The sequence below is a fragment of the Meleagris gallopavo genome, chromosome 4 (assembly GCF_905368555.1).
Source record: "Meleagris gallopavo chromosome 4, MGAL_WU_HG_1.1, whole genome shotgun sequence".
In the NCBI taxonomy this organism is placed as follows: domain Eukaryota; kingdom Metazoa; phylum Chordata; class Aves; order Galliformes; family Phasianidae; genus Meleagris; species Meleagris gallopavo.
This window is the reverse complement of record NC_139407.1, coordinates 48,660,723-48,687,755: the sequence shown is the minus strand read 5'-3', so window position 1 is coordinate 48,687,755 and position 27,033 is coordinate 48,660,723. Positions and strand designations below refer to the sequence as shown.

Below are 27,033 nucleotides of genomic sequence, written 5' to 3'. Positions count from 1 at the left end.
CTTGTGACCAGAGTAATTCATGGTGGAAAGAGCAGCAAGGTTGAGAAGCTGAACACCGATGGGTATGTGAGAGCTGGGCTGTAGGAGCCTGGGATGCAGCCACAGAGGGATAAGGCTTGTCTTGCTGACAGGGCAGTGGGGAGGGCTGGAGGGAACCAGGGCTCATCCTGTCAGGGGGAGAGGGAGTGGGAACCTGAGGGGTAACGGTTCAGCAAGAAGGAAACAATGCGCCTTTTTCCTGTTTGTGACAGAAATAGCTGCAAGCAGATTTTCTTACTTACTAAAATTCTTCACATAAAAGGAGCCTAGGAGAACCATCAATACCCTCTCTGCATCACATGTGCAATAAAAATATGTTGCTAAACTTGTTTTTTTTTTCCTATGTAAGGGCTAAAACCAGATATTGTTTACTTCTATGCACACACAACCAGTAATACTTTATGCTTGCAGTGTTCCCATCTATTGTATGAAAGCTGAAGAACTGAATAACACAATGTTCTGTACCAGAAAACTGCAGCATTTAGCCAGTGTATCAGTTTCCCAGAGGAGTTTTATGGTATTTCTATTTTTTTAGATCTTCCATTAATGCTCAAATGACTCACTGGATCAGTTTTTCCACACAAAGAAATGATTTAAGGGTAAATCTGTAATGCCACCTTCAGCAAGCATATTGATGCTTTTTCTGAGAGCAGTGGTAAATGGCAACTTCTGCACCAAATAATCTGTGCAATATAACTGTCCTGAGGATTGCAGTGTGGCTGGTGGGAAAATTCTGATTCAGGTTATAAAATGTATTTTACTCCTACACCTATTTTTACAATTCAAAAGCCTTTCACAAGATTCTGTAAAATTCATGTTGTGAGCTTTCAGATTATGCAGACACTGTATTTTGATAGCTGAATCCTCTGCTACCCATTAATATGAAAGTGGGAGCTGATGGATACATTTATTTCAGGGGGAGAAAGTGCTGACTATTTTTAAGCACAGTTGCGGTTGACTGGGTTTCAGTTCGGCTCACCTGCAGGCTAGAACTCTGATTTGGCAGGTTTGGATTTGATTTACATTAGAACTGGAATTACACAGTTTGCTCTAAGTAACCTTTGCATGTCACAGAAGAACGCTTGGGAGCAGCTTGTTCTTGCAAGAGTTCTGCTTCGCTTGAACAAAACCTCTCTGAGAACAACAGTTTGCATTTGAGTTGAGCTGCATCTGTACTAGAGATCTTCAGCTGTATGGATTCAGTCTCCAGTGAGGATTTAAATGCCTGAAATGAAAAGATGTGTCAAATTCAACACAGCTTTATTTATTCCATGTGGATATAAGGTTGTTTTCTCCAGGCAGTTGAAGTTTTGCCTGTGTTGTGCACTCCTGCCTGGGTCATTTTGTGGCACTACACATCATTCATTGACAGCTAGAGTTTCTTGTTTCTTAAACACAGAAAAATAGGTGTACTGAAACCATTGCTCTGCAATAACGTACGCTCAGAGGGCTAAAAGGATGTCACAGATCGTTGTGAATTGAGGTGACAAATCATATTTTAATGACTACCAACACTCCAAGCATCACTGGATTAAGAGAAGGATCTTACAGTCTCAGGAAAGACTGCAAGGCAGCTGTTTGAGATTTGCTCAGTACTAATAAAATATCTATTTCTGAAACCAAACAAGTTGTTAGTATTTCAACAATGTCAGCAAGTGTAGGAATGATACTACAAACCTGAAAATGTGACTTTTCATGATGGATTGCACCTTTTCTTTTGCAACCTACTGTCTTATTCTAAGCCTGAACTTGATTGATATTTTGGAATAATCCTGAAGTCTTGCACAGGGATAGTCAGTATTTCATATTACATTTACATACTTGTGGGCTTTTAAATGCTATTAGTGGCTTACGGTTGCACAGCCCTTACATGAAAGAATCCCAGCTCATTTGCTAAAATATTTTCACATAGTATCTACACCTCCTTTGATTTTCAGACAGCTCTGAAGGAGAACATGGCGTGAAATGGTACACGCTGCCCAGAGAGATTGTGGAGTCTCCTTCCCTAGAGATATTCAAAACTCACCTGGATGCTTTCCTGCACACAACCTGCTGTCAGGATCCTACTTTAGCAAGGAGTTGGACTGGATGATCTCCAGAGGTCTCTTCCAAGCCCTATGAATCTGTGATTCTGTGAAATATGACTGACTGAAGGACACTGGAGAATGAAATCATGTTCAATGCAAAAAAAGAGTAGTGAGTTTGATGCCATTGTTTTGTTATTTGTTCTAGGCTGTGTCTGTAAATTTCCAATTTGCCAGTTATTTTTGCTTCACTAAATATAACACTTTATCTCTCACCAGGCATTGGGTCTGATTGAGCCTTGGTGAGGAGGGTTACTGCAGGATATTTTCCAGGTCCTGAGCACCTGTGTGAGAGAAACTGGGGACACTTGTTTCCCCACCCTTGTGTTTCTTCCCACCATGGCCAGGAGGATGCTGGAAGAGCCCTTTGCACATTTAGGGAAAAGGTAAGGTATTTTTTCATGCCAAGCTCCTTTCAGGAACGAAGGCAATGGCGTGTTGGAACAAGGTCACTGCTAGATACGTGTAAGGGCAAATCAGTCAAGACAAACAAACAAATAAAAGCACAGAGGGAGGAAAAAAAACACCCAATCTTTTAGATTTATTTCTGTTCTCAACATGGTGTATGATGCTTAGATGCTATTTCAATGGACACTGCAGTTCAGCTACTGATTGAATCCCAGCTATGGAGCCAGCTTCTAGATCTTGACCAATGCAACTTCATTAATAGATCAAATACAATTTAACTGGCTTGAGGTTAAGTAAACTATCAATGTCAGTCAGCTTTTTCTTACGGTGCTAAACCCTATCCATGCACATTCCAAATAAAGCATGTACCAGGCGCGGTTGTTAGGGATCACACCACATATTAGCTTGAAATTCCAGGATGTGAATCAGTCTACAGACTGCTGCAGAGCCTGCAGTGATCTTCTGCAGAAAATGGCACGTGGATTAACACTCCATTTTTATCATGTGCTTATCAGTGCTTTGGGTGCTAGGCCTTGCTGATGGTATTCTTTGTTAAAGAGCAAAAAACAAAGCTTTAGCTTGTAACTCCTTTGGTGTGCAGATCTCCCACTCATGATAATATATCTCTGGACTGACAACAAAGAGGGGAAGAAAGGAAAGAGAAATGGATTTAAAATTCCAGGACTCTGCTGAGGAATTGCCACTGTTTAAACAAAACTGCATCCATCCCTGTGGACCCTGCTGGTTATCAGGAGCTCTACAAGCTCACGGGGCTCTGCTGAAGCTGCCAGTGGGTGTTTGTAGGTGATTCATCTCCAGTCAACAGTCTGACATGTCCCATGTCTGAGGATAGCATCACTGTCTTGCCCCTTTGGTGCCTCGTGGGATGAGCCAGCATATCCTATATATATTTCCATGATGCTTATTTTTAGATATTAAGTTTTATTGGTTCTTTTCCAGCCAATTGAAGAAGGAAATGATGAGACTATAAGTCTCTCTAAAAAGAGGTTTCACTCCTTTCATGTTGTGAATTTTCTGTAAAAACCTGTGTGCCTAAGGCCTATTTTTCTTTCTGATTGAGATGTGGAAACAATGTCCAAGTTAAGTTGTAGAATCATAGGATCACAGAATCATTAAGATTGGAAAGACCACTATCATCATCTAGTCCAACTCTCAACCCATCACCACTATGCCCACCAACCATGTCCCCCAGTCCCACAAATGCCTCCCATTTCTAATCTAAAGAAGAAACTGCAGTGCTCAATCACACGAATTATTGTATAGGTCAGAATCCACTAAGATATCTGTGATATCAGATTTTGGTTCGAGACAGTGTCCCTAAACCTAAAACTACAGTCAACATAGCTGTACTGTGTCAGATATGCTCTTATACCACACTTATCTTTATAGCATCAGAATACTTTTCAGCAGAATTTTAAGGAAAATGACTAATACCAGAAATAAATTGCTTTATCCTCTCTGAGACATAAGCAAAAAACACTACAGCATTTCATAGAACTTTAAAAATGACCACATGCATTTGTGCATAGCTGTATGCACAAAATTAGCAGTATCACTTCTCTTGCATTTTAAAAACTATTTTTTTCCAAACAATGGGAACATCTGAGTGATTTTTTCTAATTTTTTCTCTGTTTTCATGATACATATTCCTAGCACAATGTTGGATCATAACACACAGCACTCAGATTACAAATCTACAAAACACAGTGGGTCAGAACCAGCCGCTCAAAGTTTCTTCTCACAACTTCACTTTAAGGCAATGCAATAGCAGTGATGCAATATGCTTTACCAAAGTGCTGGCCATTGCTGCCGTATAACAGAGGGAGATAAATAATGCTATTTTTTTCTGGTGGCCTGAAGATAAGCAAGTTAATTTAAACTAATGAGTATAATGTTTCCTCCTAATGTTGTCAAGCACAAGTAGAATACAACTGCAGTATATTGCTGTGCAGGGTGCTTAGTTTATTGGCAGCATTTTTTAATCTAGAATCTCTGCAAAAATTCTTTAAGTTTCATAGAAGAAAGCGTAGAGAGAATTCTGAGTCTCCCTGTGCTCAGAAAGAGGTGCAAAAGTGAGCAGGAGACCCAGAGAAAAAGGTACTCCTGGCTAAGACAGATTTGTCAGACTAGTTTAAAGAGTTATAAAGCCTTCCTAACATAACTAACTGAGCACTACCACACATCTAGGTAGCACGGCTTCAGGCAGTTTAGCCTGAATTTTGCTTGACTCCCAGTCAACATGTCTTCATGCAATACTCTTCCTGCTCCTGAGTCCTGCTCTTTTATTCTGCATTCAGTACCTGTAGCCATGCTATGGTTGTTGGAATGACCTCTCCCCATGAGTACTATGGGACCAGCACTCCCAGCACCGCTCCACCCTCCAACTCCAACAATGGGAACATCTGAGTGATTTTTTCTATTTTTTTCTCTGTTTTCATGATACATATTCCTAGCACAATGTTGGATCATAACACACAGCACTCAGATTACAAATCTACAAAACACAGTGGGCCAGGACCAGCCACTCCAACAGGAGCAGATACAAAGGCAGAGTACTTCAAAATCACCTACTCAGTCTGTGCTAGTGCAGAATACTAGCACAAAATTTGTTCACCATAAAAAAAAAAAGTGGTTTTTTTTGTTGTTGTTGTTTTGCTTTTTATTTTTTATTTTTATTTTTTTAATGTTGTGTGTCCACATAGCCCATTAATCTGGCCAGTGTAGCTCAGTAATATGCAGCAGTGACCATGTGCCTACATCTGGAGATGAATAAGAACAGGACGAGCATGTCTGATCTTTCCTTCAAGCCCTCTTTCAGACTCCAACTATTTTCAGCTCAGGGCATTCCTTGAGACTGATGTTGTTTGCCCAGTGATGGATCTTTCTTCCAAGTAGCTGCCCAGTCTTCCCTTCTATGCGTGCAAAACCTTTTGCAATTTTCACACCCTTTGGCAAAGAGTTTCACAGATCTACTTTGTGCTGTATGCTGAAATAACTCTATTCATTTTGAGAACAGCTCCTATATTTTGAGAACAGTCGCTACTTTTTGCTTTGGAAGAGGCAGTGAGCAGCATAACCCCCACCCGCCCTCTCCACACCACTGAGGATTTTACAGACCTGAGCCAGTTCACCGCTCTGGTGGTCTCTTTTCCAGGCTGATGAGCCTGAGCTTATCAGCTAGAAGCTGAGCATTCACACATATGTTTTGGCTGCCTGTTTCCAAGGGATTAGGGAATTCAGCAAAAAAAAAGTTCTTTATGCCCAGACTCGTTACATATTCTCAGCACAACACTTCAGCCCACATTTATTGGTTGGACACAGAACTTCTTGAACATAACAGCCACAGAAATCTTGGTGTGTGCTAATGATCCCAAATATTTAATCTGTAGAAATCCAACCTCCTGTACTGGTAGCCAGTGTTCCAGCCACCTGCAACACAGTGAGCCTGAAGCAGTTGTCTGACCCCAAAATGCAACCTTTGACTTTAAAGAGCACATCAACAGGCAGACTTTCCCTCAGAAGTGCTTATTTGAGGAACTCAGGTTGACAAATTAAAGCATGTATTTTCCTAAAATTGAATAAACATTTGGAAAAACTAAGAGTTTTGTCTTGACCCAGTCTCAGTTTTGGTCCATTTCTGATGAGTATTGCATTTTATCTTCTTTCTGAATATTGGATTTAATAAGTCCTTTGCAGCTTCACTGGATGGCTCTCAGGTAGCCCATCTACTTGATAATTTTTCCAAAGATAATTTCACTGGTTTCACTGAATTCCCACAATTGCTCTTGTCTTGGTACTCTGTAAAATAGCAAAGATTTTGCTTTATTTGCTGTATTAAACGTAGGCTATTAAATCTAAGATTCCTCCATTATTTAGGTGCAATCATTAGATTTTTGTTACACTATACGACATCGTGTCTCTTTTCCATCACATAATTCTTCCAGACTTTCATTTGGCTCATATTTTACTTCCAGTTAGCTAAAAGAGTCAGCCAGAAAGTGGAATTTTTGAATGATGATATGAAATAATGTAATATGAAAGTGACCAACACCGTGAGCATTCATACACTTATCATGGTCTGCAAATGTCTGCAATTGATGCTACTGAGATAAATGCCCCAACTGACCTTGAACCTATGAGCTTTTCAATTGCCCTCTGACAGCTTAAAGTTCAGGATGAGATCAGATCTTTTTTCTTCTAAAAGCTGGCTTACTGAGGAGCAACTTTTAATACTCCATGGTTTTGCTTCTCTTTGCTCAGTAAGTGGTTTGTAATGGAAATTCTGCCTGATCATGCAGGTCTTGTTCAGGCAACATATTTTTTATTGGTTTTGCATCTATTCATCATAATGATTTGTTTTAAAAATGATTTTAGATCTAGCTAGAATAAGGGGCAGATACTGAGGGCTCACCTCTTTGCAATTTTAAAGGAAGTTAAATGGATGGAACTGAGATTATTTCTCAATTATTTATAGATTTCTGCTATTGGGCAGTGTTTTGGGATGTTCCAAAGTGAGTTTAAGATGAAAACAGAGGCCAAAAATGTCTGCACAGCAATGCCCTCGATGAGGGTGTCTTGCTCAACATCACTCCTATGGGCATCAGCATTTTGAGAACTTGTCAGTGACAGACACAGCAGAGAAGGTTTTACTCCTGGGAGAGTTCAACAAGGTTGACCTGCTAGCCATCACTTACAGTCTTTCTCTCTAGTTTCAAACTAAGAGTTTGAATTTTGGGTGGTCCTGTGTGGAGCTGGGGATTAGACACTAAGATCCTTGTGAGTCCCTTCTGACTCAGGATATTCTGTGATTCTATGAAATCCATGGGAAGGTTTTTTCTTTCTCAAGAGCTGGATGGACTTTTGTGAGCACCAACTGAGAGGCTGCTTCAGAGGGAGAGCAGAGATGGGAAGTTATCAAAGGATAACAGAACAATGTTAGGAGCAGGCAAACAACCATGAAAGAATGCTGCCCACTTATGCAGAAAAACTGGGTGCCAACCACTCACCCACCCTGTTATTCAAGTTCTGCAGAAAAAGTCTCCCAGAATTAGCTCTCAGAATCTGATTGAGAGACACCTCTGATGTCTGAAACGGGTTTGCCTTGGGGTTGTTAAATGTCTGCTCCATGTGATTGGGCTAATTAAAAGTTTTGAGCCAAATAAATCCCTGTTTGTGAAGGTATAAAAGCTAAGAGGATTAGATGTTAGTTAAACTAGACATAACTGAGAAACAAGGTTGTTGCTGTTAGTTCTTAAAAATGCCACCCTAGTACGCATGGGGGAAACTTGTGAATAATAGAAATTAATCTGTGAAACAGAAGTCTCAAATGTAGTTAAATCAGCAGGCATATTCCACAGAAAAATAAAAGTGTCTTCCTTGTATTTATTATTGCCATGTAGTGCGGGAATACTTTGTTCCACTACAGAAGTTGCTGTTTTGAAAACCATCTTTAATTAATGAGTCTGAACTCCAGCATTCTTCATGTAAAGGAAATGCACATACCTTAAACTGTTGTATAAGTTTACCACATTTTCAGTATACCGCTAAATAGAAATAGCACAGAATCTTGGTAAGGACACTATGACACCCAATTTTCATCAGAAGAATTGCCTGCTATTAAGCTGATCAAGTGGCTGAGTCTCATTAACGTCACGCTGACCAGCCACGGAGTCAGCAACAACTTCCTACCCTGTCCTTCCAGGGGAACTCAGTTATAAAGAATTGGCTTGTTTTGCTTTTCCAAGGGAATCAGAAGTCAGTTGTTTTCTTCTCATAATGAACTGCTTGCAACTGTATCCCCAGTAGGGGTACATTAAAGCAAAATGGAATTTAGACCCCACAGTGTATCAGTACGTTACTACTACTACTACTACTACTACTACTACTACTACAAAAAAAAAAAAAAAAAAAAAAAAAAAAGAGAGAGAGGCAATTAGTGCCTCCATACTCTTCCTTCCCTTCTGAAAATGCATTCTTGTCTAATTCTTGCTCAGAAATTCTTGACTTTAGTCCCAATGAGACGATTCATTTTGGCAGCAGCCAGCAACTCTCAACATCAGCATCTGCTGCTACCTATCATTTTGCCTTCTTTCACTGTTGCTTCCTGGGCAGAGATCCCACGGATGCTAGGGTTTTATCTTGATCATCCATCCCATTCTCCTATACGAGTCTTGTTCTATAATGTTTGATAATACTGGTAGTGCCAATTATGCTTTTATACGAATGAAAATACTTTGCTTGGGGACATAATAAGTATACACCTGATCTGGAAGCCTTTGAAAGAAGAGCATTCTGCTGATCGTTGCCAGTAAGGAAGGTAGAGATGTACAAACAACCTGCAGAGAAGTGAAGTAAATAGCATCAGTGAGCATTTCCAGGTGCTGAAAACCAATTGCTCCAACTAATGGTTCATATGTTCCCTGGCACACTTCGGGCCCACGTCATGTAAATATCATTTGCCCAAACTGCGAATGAATGCCACTCTCCCAGGCACTGGCTTGGGTTGGCGTGAGCTCTGGATTGCTCTTCACATGCAGTTTGGGTACAGCCATTTGGGAGAGGCAGCATCCTTCTCTGGAGGCAGACAGCATCTGTGCCAGATGCAGTTTTGGGCCTATTTAACTTACTAGCAGAGATGTCCAATGAGGAACAGACAGAAAAAATTGAACTCATTCTTTAGCAACCAAAGTAAAGAAATCTTTTACATCTGGAAATATTGAGGAAAATGATCAAATAATTTATACTGCAACAAGTTTGTACTGCCTGCAGCTAGAAGAACTGCTCTCAATGAGAACAGGAATGTGGTCGAGCCTGCAAGTTGTGATAACAGATCTCTATCTAACATTTTTGGACGGTCTACATATGTCACAGGTACATTACCACGAAGCATGAAGAACATTCAGGATTAAACTCCCATGTGCAAATTTGATGGTTTGGCCATCAAATGCTAATGCCACATCTTTACTTTCTTTAATTTCTTTAATTGGGAAGGCAGCCTTTTTCTCTCTCTCTTTTCTTTTTTCCTATCACAAATTGACCTTGGAAACACGTATAGGAAAGAATCAAAGAAGCTTTTTCCTTGCTTTTCTTCACAAAATACAGTCAATTTCAGGTTATTTTTGTTTGCTTGTTTGTGTTTTTCTGGTTTATTCTTTTTTTTTTCTGTTGTGATTTTCAGTTGTTTCCTACAATTTCCACATCATCTGCTACAAATTGAAAAATGGAAGTATTTTCCCTGGAATTTGTATTTTTATGCAGATCAGATTGTTTCACTAACCCAATATAAAAAGATAGTTTTATTCGTGCAAGAACTTCACTTTTTCATTACTCATTTTACACAGTTTTCCTCCCATTGGGATTCTGATGATCTTGCATATTGTAAGAAAAAAAAGTACAGTTACGGATTTCCATGCTGATGTTTCATCAGATGTCTGGGTTGATGCTGGCTGCAGGTGAGAAATACCAATTTGGTATATACCAGTCCTGCTCATCTAGTAGAAGGATTAAATAACACATCTCCTGGCCCTCTTACAGTAGGATGATTCAAACAATATGTAGGTTTCCAGGCTGCTGCACAAGATCAGTGTCTGATCACACATGTATGATGGCATAAATAGATGAATAATAGCAACAGCACTTTCAGTCCCACCCACATTTCATCTTATTTTTTTAAATCACGCAACACCTACCCACAGTGCTTGGCTAAGACTGACAAACACCAAGTAGAACAATATCAGTATATTGGTTTCTGCATGTATTCATCTCAGAAGGAAATACTGGCTGTTGCCATCAGATTTCAAAAGAAATCCTTGCACAAACTCATGTGGAACTGGGTTTGGAGCAGGAGACAGCTGACCTCTTCTCTAACACAGCTGCCTGGCTTCAAACCGGGTGAAGTAGGCTGCAGTGTACATTCTGACCTTGCATCTTTTGAGAACTGGAAGAATATTGCCCTTGACTTGAATGGAAGGAGGATCAAGCCCTACCCAGAAATTTTCATATGCTACGTGTCGTCTGTGTATGCCAGCATTATGCAACAGAGTGAAAAATGAAAACCTGTCAGGCACATAACTGGTGCACTCAAGGACATACTGTTATTTGTTTTGCAGCTTTGCCACTCTAGCAGGGATTAACACTGTACCGCTGATAGCCGCCATGATAAAGACAACAAAAATGCCTCATTTTTTAACTTTCAAAACATGATCTCAACTTTTCAGGGAAATGGCTTGGTTGGCTTCAAGGTTCTTTTTTTAACTATTATTATTATTATTAAAAAACAACCTAGAAAGTATTTATTTTTCCAAGTTTCTCCTCTCTTGTCCCCCAGCTAATGCAGCTACAGAAAAGCAGCAGATTGAATTCACCTCCCCGTTCCTTTATTTCTTTCAGTCAAGTAGGTGAGTATTGCAAGTCGCCAGCCTTTGCTTTCTGCAAATTCTTTGGTGTATTACTGCATAGCAGAGTGGTGTGACAAGGATAAAGAGATTAGAAGTAATTTCATATAACTCCTTCTGTCAAAATCTGAAGAGGGCTTTTACTTGTAAACGCCAGACGTTGCTGAAATTCTTCATTAAAAACTCACAGTATACTGGCAGGAAATCTCTAAGCACTAAGACACAAAGCAACCAAACCAGAGAGGGAGAAGAAATATTAAATCAAAGTCCAGACAGAGAAAAAATACAAAGGGAACAAACTTGCCCGAGTACAACCCTAATAATGTGGGTTATCTCCAAGGGTGCTGATGCCAAATCAGCCTGGAAAGCCAGAAAACCACGTGCAGATTTCATAAATTCCAAATAACCAGGCATCACTGGTTCAGACACACGATCCTTGCCACCATCATACAGCTGAGACTGTGAGCTGCTGTGGGACAGCCACTCTTGCAGACTGGAGTTGCTCACATAAAATTCAGGCTGTATTTTCTCTCTGTGATGTACCATACAACTAATACATGCAAAATCTGGCCAGCAGAGTTTACCCAGAACCTCTACCTCTATGTCAAATAATTCTCCCAGAGGTAGAGAGTTTGGGCAATAAAACCATGGGAGCACAAAGAAATTTTCCTATCCAGTAAGGTGGTCAGATATGAATTCTAGCTCTGTTGGTGTGGGAAAGCAGGAGAGTAGAAGAGGGAGGAGGAGTCTGACACAAAAGATTGCACAGCAGACCTGACGAAGGATTTGAATATGAAAAGTAGCAGGCTTGCTTTGTTTACAAATGCTTCATTAAATGAGCAGAAGAATAGGCAAAAATGAAATTATAACATCAGACCTGCACTTTTTTGAAAAGCTGCCATTGTGTGTTATAAAACTACCACCATACACTGTAGCTCTCGAAGCTGGTGACCTTGCAGAAAAACAGAGAAAGTGCCCATGGGTGTGTGCACAGGTGTGTGAAAGGGGGCATGCTGCTACCACACCTGGCTGGGAAAGGAGTTTAACACCATGTTGCCTAGTAGAGAGAAGCAAACCCCTCCTTCTCTCTTTCTTTTTTTTTTTTTTTTTGATGTTCTTTTCTCTGCCTGTGAGTCAACCACCCACTAGTTGTCACAAGCATGTTCACAACCTGGGTTTACTCAATGAATGCTACCGTGTGATTTACTGCACTGCAGCCTACTCAGGAGCCGTAGGTTTCACCCTCATGTTCAACACTTACTGGGCAGGATTCATTTCTGACTGCGGATTTCACATTGGTTGAACAAAGGTTGCCGTTTCCTGGTGAGTCCATGGCACCCAGTGCAACGGGTATCTTTCATTTGTCCACTTCTGCTTTAGACTTTAGAAGAATATATCAGAAGAAGGAACTTTTGCTAGTTTGCACTGGGACATTTATCATTAATAGAGAAGCTTGGATCCTGCACTCTTCAGGTCACTGAGGTTTTTCTTATAGAGTTGTGCTGACCATGTTCTCTCTGGAAGGAAGAAACATTTATCTTTTCCACAGGCTGTTTTTCAGCCACAGCGGTGTCAGTGGAAAATTCTACAGTCATCTGCCTCAGCGGGTCTCTGGTCCATGAGGACCCAGTGTTCACTCCTGGTCACAGTATAGATACTGTAGCCAGAGATTCCCCCTTCCCAGCCCTAAAGCAGTGATGCTGAAGAGGTCTCTTCTTGTGGTTTCTCTTCCAGACTACACAATGGCCTGGGGCTGGTGTTCCCAAACCACTTGCCCCTAGACATACACCCCGCACAGACTCTTTCTACCAGATGTCCCAAGCATCCAATATTTGGAATCCAGGTGCTGCAAACCAGATCCCGCTACCCCTGCCCCTTGCAGCAGATGGTGGCCTCCTCCATTCATGGCCATGCTCAAGTGGCTGCCATCCCCACCATCACAGAGAGACTGCAGGGGATGAACTACAAGAAAGGAACTTGCAGTGGAGGCAGACGAGCTGGCTCTAGATAAGTCTTTCTGTCCTCACATTGCACCCAGTTCCTGTCTATCACTGGCCAAGTCATTTTAACCAAGCTTTGTGCAGATGGTCACTGATGGCTTGTTCCTTATTTTGGTGTGGGAACATTTTATGATCTGCAATTTTCTTACAGATGTTGAGAGGGTGAGAGCTGTGAGTGGTCTCACTAGGAAATGCACTTCAAAAATGGGAATCATAAACAAAACTCAGTTTTCTGGGAAGTCATAAGGCGAGCAGTGTGACTGATGCATATTGCTAGTTGAAATGCACACACACACAAAAAGAGGAAATTTGTTTTGCTGCAAATCGAACGTTTAATTTCTGGATCATCTACCCGCTTCTTATTGTTAAATTTAATCAGATTTTTAAATGAAATGTCATTCTAAAGCTTATTTGGGAAAAGTGGAAGTAGCAATTCAGCTTATTGGAATATGTTTTTTGTAGTTCACCCAAAATAGCCTGTTAATCTTGACATTAATCTGTAACTAGTCCTAAAGTACACTTCCCAGTGTAGAAAACATTTAACTAATAAAAACTTCTCCTTGTGTCTGGCTCTGGCATCCTAAATTGTGCACTCAACACAAGGGTAAACTTCTTAATCTACATTCTGGGTCTCTATTGTTTTTTTAGTAAATTAGTATCAAGTGGTTACTGTGGATTAGTTCATTACTTTTTGTGAAGTAATTAAATGCTAAAGAGATGAGCCCCATATAAAAAGCCAAGGAGAAATAATTCTCTTTTCAGACGAAAGCAATGAAAGAGAATGAACAATTTACACACTGAACAGCAGGAAAGAAATCTAAAGTAAAATACTCATTGATTATCCTCCTCCTCATACAGGTTAAAAGGCAAAAGCCCTGCAAAACAAACAAACAAACAAAACCCTGTACTGAATTTTTCCAAGGGAATGGATCATACTATAACAGTATACCATTAAAGGAAAATTAGTATTACACAGTGTATAGATCTGGCAAGATCTGAATTACACAGCGTTGCTTGTTTGTTTGTGACACAGCTGTGCATTGCTTCCAAAGTTCATACATTGGTGTTTTTTCTGTTGTTTCAAACTGGTAAAAAAAAACCAAAACAACAAAACAGACCCACAGTCAAACTCCACCATGTGTCATCTCAGTGATGTGTGTGTCACATGGAGGAGCTGTATTTGAGATGTTGCCACACGAAGACTTCAGATAGGTACAGCTCCAGGACTGGTCCCATAGCTGCTGCCTCCCTGCCCAGCCAGCAATTCTCAGTCCCCCCCCATTTGAGTTTTCTCATCAAATAATATCTTCCCATCACTTTTCTTGCTGCCTGTCAGTTTTTCCAGGCAGTTTTCTTCTCCCACCACCACACCTCTTCTCCTCCTTCCCTTTCTTTTCTCCTCCATCCAGCCTGACCTTCCAAGCCCCAGCATCTTTTTCTTTGCTGCCTTTACTTTTAGGTGCCCTAAATACTGCTGTCAAACTGCAGAGCGCCTAGCAGCCTCCTACTGCCATGACAATTAAAGTCTTGCTCAGACAGCAGGGTGAGAGTGTATTCTGGGAGCTGGATATGAACAGTCGAAATCTTCACAAAGTACATGGAAACTGTGATATTCAAAGGCTTATATTCTGCTTAAATGCCATTTTTCATAGAGGATTGAATCATCTTGCAGAGACGGGGATGCAAAGCTGGGTTTCCTAAGCCCTGTGCTGGTGTCCTTCCTGCAGAACCAGTCTTTTGTATGCATTTCATTTTCTTCTTGTCTGGCTCGTTCTACACCCCGTTGCACACAGTGTGCGTGAGTTCAGAGGAAAACTTTTCAACAGCAATTGACATTCACAAAATCTTTCAGAATACAACTGTTTTGGCACCAGTTGCTTTCCAGGTAAGGATTAACGATGAACTAACAAATTAATGCCTTTTGTTTAAAACAGGCCATGTTTCAAAATGGAGGCAGGGTTCAGATTTTTGCAGAAAGACTGTGCTTTGATTTGGAAATAGGGAAGCACAGCAAGGATTGCAACACAGAATAGATAAGATTAGATGAAGAGGAAATGCAATAGAAATGGTTTGGATCTACAGAAGAAGCAGTGAAATATTGTTCTCGCACTGCTTAAGTTGTACTGTTTATTTTAGGAGACACGACGTCTGTGCTCCCCTGGTCAGAGGTAACATCTCTCTGAATTCTGGCATTGCATCTGGAACCCAGCTTTGATAATGTAGAAAGAATGTGAAAATAACAGCCTGGTTCCTTGTTCCTTCACCTTCCATGTCACTCTGCATTCCCAAACTTGGTGGGAAGGAGGTCTACCTGTTCTGCTTTCCCCTGGTACCAGCAGCTCTGTGTTCAGCCATGCAATACTGACCTAAGTGTGGGTATGCCCACATGAGCAAACCTTGGCTCTGCATCACTGCAAACACCCATCCTGCACCAGGACCAGGAAAACACACTCACAGACCCAAGATCACCAATATATGCAGGCAGAAAGACCCAAGAAAACAGTGGCTCCAGAAACTCATGCTGGAAGGCGAAGGCAGGCAGGGAAGGATGGAGAAGCAGTGAATCAGCAGTATGGGCTGCGTGCTGGCTGCCATATTGCATGCTGTGCGTGGAGTCCACCAGAGTTTCAGCCCTGTGGTTTTGGCTGAGTTTTGCTTTGAATCCAGAGCTCAGAAAGAAAGTTGCACAATGACTATTAAGCTTATCTGATCCTCTTTGCACTTGCCATAGCTCTGGAAAGGGTTTGTCTGACCCATTTGTGGGTATTGTTGGGGCATGACTGCACATGGGGGCAGATAGCCTTGTGCCTGCCCCATGGCAGCACGATTACAGCTCCAAACTACAGCAGGATCCTTTCTGATTAGAGTGTAAGACCAAGAAACATACAGTTGCCTGCTTATTAAAAATATGAAGGTGTGTCCAAAGATATGCAAACTTCCATCGCAACTTACAGCACACTGGTTTCCCTGCACAGTCTGTACCTTGAGAACTCACAGTATTCATGGTGAGCTCTGGCCTTTACCTGATTTTCTCTGTTACCAGCAAGTAGTTTTATTACAAGCCTAAACTTCTAGGATTTCACAGAAGGTCTCTGGATACATGGCATTTTTCATAAAACTACGTTTGTTACTCTGCCCATCAGAAAGAATATTGCACAATCATTTCTGTTGGAAATCCAAATATTTTTGCAAAACAACTTACTTATTAAAAAAAAAAAAAAGAAACAACAAAACACTATCGAAACTATTGGAAAATTCAGAAGGAAAATGCTTCATGCTAGAGGCAAGTGCATTGCTACTGTCCCTCACATATGAACAATATGTTCTTCAACAGCCTGTCTCCTATAGCACTCCTCAAGAACACATCTCTAGTGTTTCACAAGGGAAGAGAAAAATATTTAGATTTCCTATTTATTGTTGGGAAATGATGGCGTAGTGATGGAAAAGTGATACCTCAAGACCAAATCAAACATTTGGCACCCAAGCACTGACAGCTGAAGGGCAGTGCTCTGGGAATTGAAAATACAAAACTAAGATTCATTTGCATTGACAGTTGTACATACACAGAGAAACCTACATCTGGTTAAAAGAAACAAGATATTCCCCAAACAGCTGCAAAGTTAAATTTACCAAAACCTTGTCCTCTTCACATACAGAGGTTACGAGAGCACTTTGAGCTCACTGAAGTCAGTGATCACTGATAGCAGTGTATAGGAAAGGCCACCAGGAGAATAAAAACACCCTGGAACTGTTCCACAAGCAAAACCGATCCTTTCCCTGGGCTTTTATCATTGTGATGAGAACGTCAACCACCAAGGCCAGCAGTGTCTCAGTTTAGCAATACCTAATTGCACTTAGGGCTTCTGGCAGTTTGTTCTGCTTCCATTGGGCTTTTTACTGTGCCCAATACATCATCCAGACAGGGAGCCAATAAACTTTCCCAAGGCAGGTGGCAATGCGGATGGCCAGGAATTTCCACAGGAATTTCCACAAGAATTTTGTTACTTCGAATCATACAGTAGCAGACAATAAAAACTAATGCTGGCTGTCAGTCTGTCTTACTGCTTTCTGAGTGTGTAACTTTGTAGAGAGATACTTGCAGAAAAAAAAATATATATATCAAGAGAAAAAACATCCTGAACTTGGAAAGACATCTCAAAGAAGGACTTGTGAATGCCAGAGAGAGCCATGGGTCAGGGAACAGTCCAAGGGGCACCTTCACATACCAGACAGCCCAGACACCTGTGTGGTGTCTGGGACCAGTCATTCTATGCACGCCCAGCCTGACCTGGGATTCATACAGGTAAGACAACACTCAGTACTTCAATGTGTGAAAGGAGCACCTGGAAGCCTTGTTATTTATGATTGCTCAATACAGTTTGCACTGGAAGTCACTTAGTTGTCCCGTGCTTGCACTCTGCAGGTCTCACTCACCATCCAACATGCTCGCTCAGTACACCTGCTTGCCTGTGAGTAAACCTTGACCTCACAGAATCTAAGGTTAGAAAAGACCTCTAAGATCATCAACTCCAACTGTCAACCCACTGCTACCATGCCTACTAACTATGTCCCTCAGTGCCATATCTGCATGTTTCTTGAACATCTTCTAGGGATGGTGACTCCACCACCTCCCCGGGCAGCCTGTGCCAATGTTTCACCACTCTTTCTGAGAATTAATGTTTCCTAATGTCCAACCTGAACCTCCTCTAGCACAACTTAAGGCCATTTAAAGGGACCTGCCACAAAGCACTCCCTGCCTTGCAGCTCTCCTCCTTTGAAAGCCCTGCCTAATTGCTCAGCTTTCGGGCTGAATTCAGAGCTCCGAGCCATGCAATTGTAGGAGTACATGTCAGCATCTCTGCCCGGAGGGAGCTCTGTACCAATCTATCCTCCGGGCCACGCAGACCCTTGGGGTGAAGACAACCTTGTCAGCACCATATGGTTATGCCATAAAAGTCCAATAAGACACAACACAGGGCAGCAACAATAGGCGCAGATCAGCTTTATCCAACCTGAGGCACTTCCAGCTTTCCATCCATCCAAGATGCTTCACCTGTTCTTGCCCACTTCACAAGGCCAAGAAGTAAAGGATAGACTACTGTAATCCCAACAGACTGAATACAGTCACCAATGAAATCTCTCTCTTCTCACAGATTTACCAGCTGCAATGATCTTGTGAGCTTCAGGTACCTTGTTAGCATATTATCTTTAATGTGAATCCTAATGGCAAAGTAGTGCTGCCTGTGAGGACCAGCACTCACATAAAGACACGGGTTCCAGAGTGTGAACTCCAGGGAAACTGAAGTATCCACAGCCAACAGGAATTTTACTGCCAAAAGCACACACATGGCGTGGACATGGCCTAAGGTCACAGTAACAATGTAAATATTTTATTAAGGTGAATTGAATGTGCTCTTCTACTGTAAAACCACCTTGGGAACTGGTCTCTGCATGTGCACTCATGCCTGCCTCTACCTCCCCTCCCTGCGGCTGGTGCCATTTTTCCCCACTCAAGCACCTCCCTGTTCTCCAGCCTTGAAAGCTCCCACAGTTGTGCCTTGCATGCTACCTGCCCCGTCCTCATACCCACTATTTCTGTGCATACTACAGCACACACACTATCTTTAAAGACCTGTTACCCACAGTCTCTTTGTGCTTCCTTCCCTCCAGGTCCCTTCCCTGCTTGTTGCTTAACAGCAAGACTTTCCAACCCTAACCAAGCATCTCCTCTCAGATTTTCCCTGCCAGGCACCAGACTGTACACAGTGGGTTGACCTTTTTCCCCACCCTCTCACTCTTTCTATGAAGATCTCTCACTTCTTCCTGCATGCCATGCGGATATCTCCTGGTCATCCAATTCCTCCACCTTCCTCCTTTGTTTTTGATTCTCTGTCTTCCTCTTTTCCTCACAATATGGTGAATTTATATCAATGACTTATCTTAACCCTCACCTCCCTCACCTACTGCCTCCCTCTGCTGCCTTGATTCCTTTCTTTTTCTCAGAAATAAGCTGTTCATTTGACATGCATTGTTCAGGCTCCAGGCTCTTTACTGCTGAGTTTTCCCTGCACTAACCTTCTAGCGGTCCTATTCAGCACCATCCATTAGACTCCCCCATTAGTCCCATCATTCAGCCTTCCTGTGATGTCCATTCCACCAGCCCTGATGACTTCTTTTTGCTTTCAACTGCAAATTCTCCTCAGAGTTCAATTCCTTTTGCTTTGCTTTCCCACCACTATTAACCCAACTGATGCCCCTCACCCAACTTTTGCTGTTATCTGCTCAAAGCCCAGCCACTGCTTCCTGCTCAACATGCATAAAGCATGTGATATCTCATGGGATATCCCAAATCTCTCTCATTTCCTTAGTGACAATTACTGTCCTTACGCCAGACAGGGCACAGTTCTTGTTTAGAAGGCCTTGCTTTCAAGGAGCAGCCAAAACCTCTTGAAGCTTTCTGTTTCCCTGGCCAAAATGTTGCTTATTCTACCAATACTCATAGTTAAAACTCCATTCTGGGCTCTTGCCCTTTCGTGATCTCCATGATAGGAACATCCTTTTCTCTGACTTTCATAACTGCAGTCATCTTCCAAACGCTATTACAAGGGCCATTTTCATAGCCTTATGCCTTGAGTAAACAGTTCACTTCTGTGCTTGTTTATCAGCTCTCCATTCTCTAAGAATTAAAATACGTTGCCCCTGTGCTGCTGAAATAGCACAACAGCATCCAGTGGCAGCACTCACTCCTCCGCCAGCCAACCCAGTCAACCATTCTCAGTGCTCCACCCCGCCTTGCCCCGCTATTGTTTCTCACTAGGTATTTAACGCAGTGGCATCTGGGTGCACACAGCACCAACATCTCAGTCAGGAACTCCAGGATTATGATCATGCAATAACTAATAACTCCTTTGCTTCTACCGAGACCTCAACTTGCTGGTGCAGAATCTACACCCTCAACTGTGATGGGTTTCTCTGAACAAAAACAAACAAACAAAAAAACCCAACCCAAAATAAAGTTTTTCAGTTTATTTCAAGGTAAAATTCAAGAATATTCACTGGTTTCTCAGGGGCAAAAAGCCAGTATGAACCCTGAATGACATCACTTGGAGTGGTGCTTCTGCAGAGAGGATTTCAAGATGATCCTTGTATTGATAAACAGGACAGAGAGCATTTCATTTTGCAGTGACTGTTAAAGCCTTGCCTGCTTTAGAAACAACTGAAAGTTACTGTTGTCTTGTGATCTTTTATACCACATGGCAGAGATTTCTCATGCATTTGTAGTTTTTTTCCGTGCCATGCCAAATGAGCATGATATAGCCTACTGATACAGCCTCTGCTATCTGACCTAACTAGGTAAAACACAACATCCAGCCCCTAAGTATGTTTCATAAAACATATGCTTTGACTCCAAAAATACATAACAAAAAACTCTCTCTCCTTCTCAAATGAAAGCTTGCTTGTGATCATGGTAAATGAAAGGCTGGAAAGGACAAAAATGCCCTCAAATATCAGGTAGTCAGCTCTGCAGTTATTAAGAAGTTGCTCTTCTCTGTTGAGTTTACTGTGTTGTCAAAACCCCAACAGTCACAGCTATACAAAGCCTACATTGTCTCTGCAAGGCTACTGAGAAGATGTTCCTGATCTTGGCAAGAGCTAGGTGTACCCAGAAGTATTTCATTGGGGAAAAAAAAAAAACACAACACAAAAGACAACCAAAGAGAAATATTATTTTAGGCCTCTCACTGGAAAGATAAAAGTCAGAGTCCTTCCTTCTTTCAAAGTGAAGTGCAAAAAATGTCCTGTTTGCCAAATCGACTTCAGAATCTTGAAAATGGCACCTAAAAATCCCCGTACAAAACAAATTTCTAAGTGACCCTTGAGAGGGTTGTGGGTACAAGCCATTTGTAATTTGGGGATCTAAACTCCTGACTAAGGAGACAGCTACCTACACTGATACACAGTCATACAGTGATATACGGACATAGAGATTGCCCCTCCGTGGTCAAACCATCAAATTTATTTCCATGCTAAAAAGCAAATTTAATCTTTACTTTCATCAAAGTCATTGATATCTGTTAATTTGGGCAGAAAGAGAATCTGGTGACTCAGGTATCTATCACCATTTCTTCACAGAAAGCACAGCATTAAATTTCTCACTAAATCAGAGTACTGGTAATTTGGAAGATCACGCACAGGCAGTCAACACCAGCAGATTGAATGAAAAGCTGAAAGTAAGTTACTGCCTCACCCATAAGATTACAACATTTGCTGGAGTTTGTCACTCACAGTGCTCTGAGCACACGTGCATGGGAGACCCGGTCTGGATTAACCCTCAGGACATTTTCCCTATTGCTCTTTAAGAAAAATAAGACTTCAGTACGTTTTGAATATGGTATTGCCCAATCCAACAACTACGGCTTCAGAATGCAGTTAAAACCGTAACAATCAGTTTGACTGGTTGTCAGAGCTAATAATACTTCTGTGATGGCAGAATTGCCATATACGTTTTCTGTGATTAAACATTTTTAACAGCTACTAGCAAAGGCTGTTCTGCTTCATATCCAAGTGGTTTGGTTTTTTTGTTTTGTTTCTACAGTTTGCCCAGCTACATCCTGAAACTGTGCCCAACCCTGACAGCAGACTCCAGTGCAAGCTCTCATTGAAGCAGTGCTACCCGAAGGCTTTGCCATCTCTGCTGCTTACATTAAATACTTTAATTCCAAGGCTCTCCACATTTTTAAATCCGCTTTATTGGAGGCAGCGCATTCCTTCACATTCTAAAACTTCAAACAAAGATTTCTCGTCCCAGGCTGCTGCGGTTAGCAACTGTACTGACCCGGCAGTCAGCTCCAACTGCTTCCCTAACAACCCCCAGCGCAGGGCTGTGTTGTGCCGTGTCCCGGGACACCGCGGTGCCCGGCGGCCGCACAGAAAGCACCGCGGGGATACAGGGCAGCAGCACCTGCCCTCGGCTCCAGCGGGTTAAAACAAACCGGGGGAGGGTGGGGGAGAACTGTGCCGGGAAGAGAACGGGAGAGAGCGAGGCCAAGCGCGCAAGGAGAGTGTTTGTCTCTCTCCGTTTATCTCCCAGACGGCTTGTTGGCCTGTCAGCCCTGCTGGCACGGGCCGGCCACACACGCGGGCCGGCTTTATCGGAGCGCCGGGACCGGAGCGGCCGCCCGCTCCGCGCTGCTCCGCCCCGACCCCTGCGGGACCGCAGCACCCGCGGTGCTCCGGAGCTCGGCGGCTGCTGGCCGGGCCGCACCGTGCCGGGGGCTCGGAGGCACCGGCGGGCTGCTTGCGCTGCCTCGAGGGGCTCCTTGTAGCCCCATCTCCCAGTCCTGCCCTCTGGTGCTGAGAACGTTAGGAGGGATATCGCGGTCTGGCGGGTCCCAGCCCCCCTCAGCGCAAAGGTTTATTTTAAATTCCTAAAAGGAAATGAGCTGTGCAGATTTCCCCCTGAAACAAAACAACAACAAACTCACAGCAGCTACTTACAACAGGAATAAGAAGCCCCCGGCATTTCCCATCTAGGCACATACACTCAGAGCAAAGGCGAGGCCTGACCCCCTCCTCGGTCGATTTGCATTGCAGACGGACATCAGAAACTTTTCCCAGGTCAGATCCCATTGCTGCGCTGCCGGCGCCGAGCAGCCGGAGCCCACCTGCCAGCCCTGAGTGTGCCGCACACACTGCCGTGCTTTGTGTCGGAAACAAGGAACGGCCAAACAAACCAAACACTCCTTCCGAAAGGTCCTCCAGAGATATCGGGGGCTGCGGATTTGCTTTGACACGGACGAACGTCCCTCTTAATTTCTGAGTTTCTCGCCCGCAGGTGACTCTCTCCCTGCCCTCGGTTACTGCAGGCTGCTACCTCTCGTCTGCCACCTGCTCGCAGTGAGGCAGTGAGAAAGGACCCCCGAAACTCTTCGCAACCCCTTCTCTTTGCCTCCCGCCCACAAAATATATACATATTTATACACAAAAATAATCAACACCCGTGTTCCCAAACGTGTAGTCTGAGCAAACTTCTGTCTCCGCTCCGCTGCCGTCCCGACAGAGCAAACGCGGCACCTACCTGCAGCCCTGCCGCCGCCGGCACCATCCGGGGAAGGCGAAGCCGTGGGGCAGCGACTTAGCGCATTGTCCCTCCGGCCCCGCTGCTAAATGGGAGTTGAGCAACTCCTTGCAACGCTGCCGCTCGCAGCAACAGCCGATCCGATCCGAGCCTCCACTCTTGGCTCACTGTACTTTTTTTTTTTTTTTTTTTTTTTTTTTGTAAAAAGTCTTTTTGAGAAGTAAGACGTGGGGAGAGCCCCGCGCTCAGCAGTTCAAGCAGTTCAGCCAAAGCCCCTGCGCTAAGCCGCGCATTCCGGCGCGGAGCTGAGGCTGGACTGGGACTGGGGTTGGGCTGAGACTGGGGCTGGGGTTGGGCTGGGACTGGGGAGCTCTCGCCTCTTCCCCGGTGCGGAGCTCAGCGCACTCCCGGACCCCGGGGAGTAAAAGCCGGGATCTCCCCCAGCTCCGGGGCTGTTTTATTTTTTGTCGTCCCCCCCTCTCCTCCCCTTCTCTCCGCGCTCACAGTAGCAAGGTTGTCTCTTGGCTACTCCCTGCCCCAAACTCACCAAACCAGATTCTAACTCCTAACACCTTCCCGTAAATCTGAAGTGAAACGTTACCCCGCGCTGAGCCCTGGTTGGCGCCCGGCCAGCGCATTCCTCTTGTTCTAGGAGGGCAGATTAAAAAAATAGAGGGAAACCTGTAGAGATGCAAAGGCTAGAAGGAAGTAAGCGAACTAGAATAGCTTTATCAAAAATATCTCGGGAGGTAGCAATTCTATTTTATCTTCAAGGGCTATATCGGTGCTTTTTTTTTTTTGGCTACTGTCAGGCAGGAGAAAATCTCCCCTTCGGCCATCTGTATCCCTCGGGCAGACAGGTTTGAAGGGAAAATGAAGCCACACACACCGGCAGGAGCCAGCAGAGCTGGGGGAGAAGCCCTTGTGCTGCTCTGATCTGGTCAGCTCACTGCTGTGCTCAAAGGATTGCCACATTTTACCATTTTCTGGCCTGAGGTTACATCTGGTTTTAGAGAAGGGACGAAAGCGAAACCAGTTTGTAACAACAGTGGCCGAGCCTCCTTTAACCTCCGAGTGATCTCTGCCAGCTGCCTTAAATGCCTACAGAAACAATGGAGTGGTACCACAACCTTGGCCACTCCTTTGCTAGCTGTGCTTGGCTGTGGGCTTTGATGCATGGACAGAGCACAAGACCTATTTATGGTAGATGGAACCAATCAGCAGAGATCCAATTCAGTTTGTGATGAAACAAACTGGAACTGGAAACTGTTGTTTTCCCCCCAGATTAGCTTCTGTGAGTTATGGCCAGGCAGAGGCATGTAATCATAGAATCATAGAATGGCTTAGGTTGGAAGGGACCTCAAGGATCATCGAGTTCCAACCCCACTTCCACAGGCAGGGCCGCCAACCTCCATATCTAATACAACCAGGCTGCCCAGGGCCCATCCAAGCTGGCCTTGAACACCTCCAGGGATGGGTCATCCACAACCTCTCTGGGCAGCCTGTTCCAGCACCTCGCTTCTCTTGTGATCCAGGACAGTGGACAAAGCCCCCAGCAAGCAGAAGGTCTGCAGTCCTGAAAGTTACATCTTTAAACACATAGTAGTGAGGATAAACGCTGTGACACAAATTAATTCTTCTCAATTCCTGTTAATTTTTATAATAATCTTCTCAATTATTTTTTGAAAGAAATACTCAGAGCTGAGTATGCAGTATACTGCTTTATTACTATTCTATAACCTACAGTTTTTGAAAGCAGTTTGTCCTTTCAAACTGCAATTTTATTTTATTTTTTTTCCAGATGAGAAAACTCCCATTGGCTTTACCTAAACCAGCCACGCTTGACTCCCTAGTTATGCTTTGGGCAGGAATTGAAGAATCAAACCATTGCAGGTATAACAAAGCCAAAGAGCCAAATATTGCAAAATTCAAGTTAGCAGTGTGTTCCCTTCCAACTATCATCATTCAAAAGTTGATAAAGGGATGCAATTCCAGTGTTAGCAAATGGGGCAAGAATAAAAAAATCTTTCAAGAACTTACCAGTATCAGTGTGCAAATAATCACAAGGGAAATTGCCATCAGGTACTTGAAATGAGAACTCAATATTAGCTGCAAACATTTTGCAGTTACATTTTCTAAAGAAAAATAGACCAGAAAAGCAAATTGATTGTCTCAGCGGCAGTGACATCTCTGAAGTATTCTAGCATCATCTTCCTCAAAAACCTGGTCCAGTTGTCCAACAGCAAGGCCAGGCAATCCACCTTATGTAGGGACAGATCAGATCCATTTGCTCTGCTCAGAGGAGCAGGAGTTGTAGGCAAAAGGGCTTTTTTTTTTTTTTTTTTTTTTTTGCCAACATGTGCAAATTGTTTCTTTTAAATTAGATTATTCGTTAAAATACAAACCATGATATAGAAATTGGGAAGAAATATGAATGTGCCATCCAGGAAGCAGCTCTATTACCAAGAGCTGTGTCTGCGCCAGTGCAGAGCCAGCTTCTGTAAGGCACACTGTTAGAAGTTCAGCTCTTTGACTGATGTACTTCTGTCCAAAAAACACGAGTAGTTCTAGCCAGAATGCTGGAAAACAATAACTTCCCCTTGTAGTATTGGCTGTGTCAGCCATGCTACAGGGCATCCTTTCACTGCTGGGCAGGCTGGGGATAATTCAGTTCCCTCTATGAAGGTGAGTTCATGCCTTTGTTTCTGGTGGAGGCTTTGGGTTGAGTTTGCTTTGAAGTTACCAAAGATAAAGAAGTTTGTCATTTTCCCTAGTAGTAGTAGTTCAGCTGCAGGTAAAGGAGTTATAGCATAGGGATTCCAGGCAATTGCAAGGCAATAGTTCACCTGACAATCAAAATACAGGTAGCACCCACTCTTTCTATGTGACAGACACTTACCATAGGCCCACGTGAGACTGCAAAGCACCACACCTGCTTCATATCTGGGCTGGTGTAGGGATGTCCATGATGCATCTGCACACAACTGTTTAATGGGCATTCAGGCTAGAGCAGTACTGCCACACTAGACACAATGCTGGTGGCAATAAGTGGCGTATTTCATATCACGCTTGGGTTTACAGATCATAGTTAAAATAAAGGGCAAGTGTTGCCAGATGATTCTTGAAGCCCACTTTCCTTTCTGCATGCAACACCTATCCAACTGACAGCAGCGATTCAGGAAAGTCTCTTAGAATCATCACAGAACCATCATAGAATTGTTTGAGTGGGAAGGGATAATTAAAGGTCATCTGATCCAATTTCTCTGCAATGAACAGGGACATTCACATCTAGATCAGATTGCTTGGAGTTCCATCCAGCCTGGTCTTGAATGTCTCCAGGGATGGGGAGACACCACCTCTCTGGGTAACCTGTGCCAGTGCCTCACCATCCTCACTGTAAAAAACTTTTCCTTATATTTAATTCTCCCCTCCTTGTATCCAACTTCTCTTTACCATCAGGTGCTGGACCTATCACAGGATGAGGTGGGATGAAAACATTCCTGAAAATTTATGATGAATTGTAGAGCTTGTTACCATTGAGTGTTTTAGGTCTGATCTAAGTTTATGTTTAATCTAAAGTTAAACATCAGATCTAATTGATCTACTGAGCCATTTTTTTTTCATATCAGAATATTTTTTCTCTCTCTGTTAGTCCCAACCTCTTGGCTGACGTAACATTTTAACAGGCTGTGAGCTCTTTACATAGGATGGGAATAGCTGCAGTTTTCTGCAGTACCCCTAAGTCTGTGGGTTAAAACGGAAGAGCAGTCACAGCCCCAGAGCACCCAGCAGAGATTTCCTGTTTCTCTGCCAAGACATGGTAGGGTTTCAAACCAAAATAAAAGAATTTAATGAGTCCATAGCAAAGGGTATTCAGCTAAGTGCAGCATGATTAGGCCACTAGCGCTAATCTTTAAAGGCATCAGTATTTGATCAAGGAAGGTGTCCTCCAAAACTGATCTTAAAATTGCAATACAAAATTTCTGGCTATAGATCTGGGTGTTTTGGGG

General features: G+C 43.0%; 1 protein-coding gene across 3 annotated transcripts in view; it reads right to left on the bottom strand.

Annotated features, from left to right (window-relative positions):
- RBM47 (RNA binding motif protein 47) overlaps window positions 1-23,572 on the bottom strand; it is a 74,935-nt gene extending 51,363 nt beyond the window's left edge. For 2 of the 3 annotated variants that reach the window (XM_085223275.1, XM_085223270.1), the window contains exon 1: window positions 23,024-23,572. Coding sequence is in view for 1 of the 3 variants with exons in the window: in XM_085223268.1 (XP_085079394.1) it covers window positions 22,444-22,475 (32 nt within the window). In the remaining 2 variants the exon portion in view is untranslated. Of the gene's footprint in view, window positions 1-22,443; window positions 22,997-23,023 lie in introns of those variants that run through there. The other variant, XM_085223268.1, reaches the window with a different exon arrangement.
- Window positions 23,573-27,033: the final 3,461 nt, after the last annotated feature.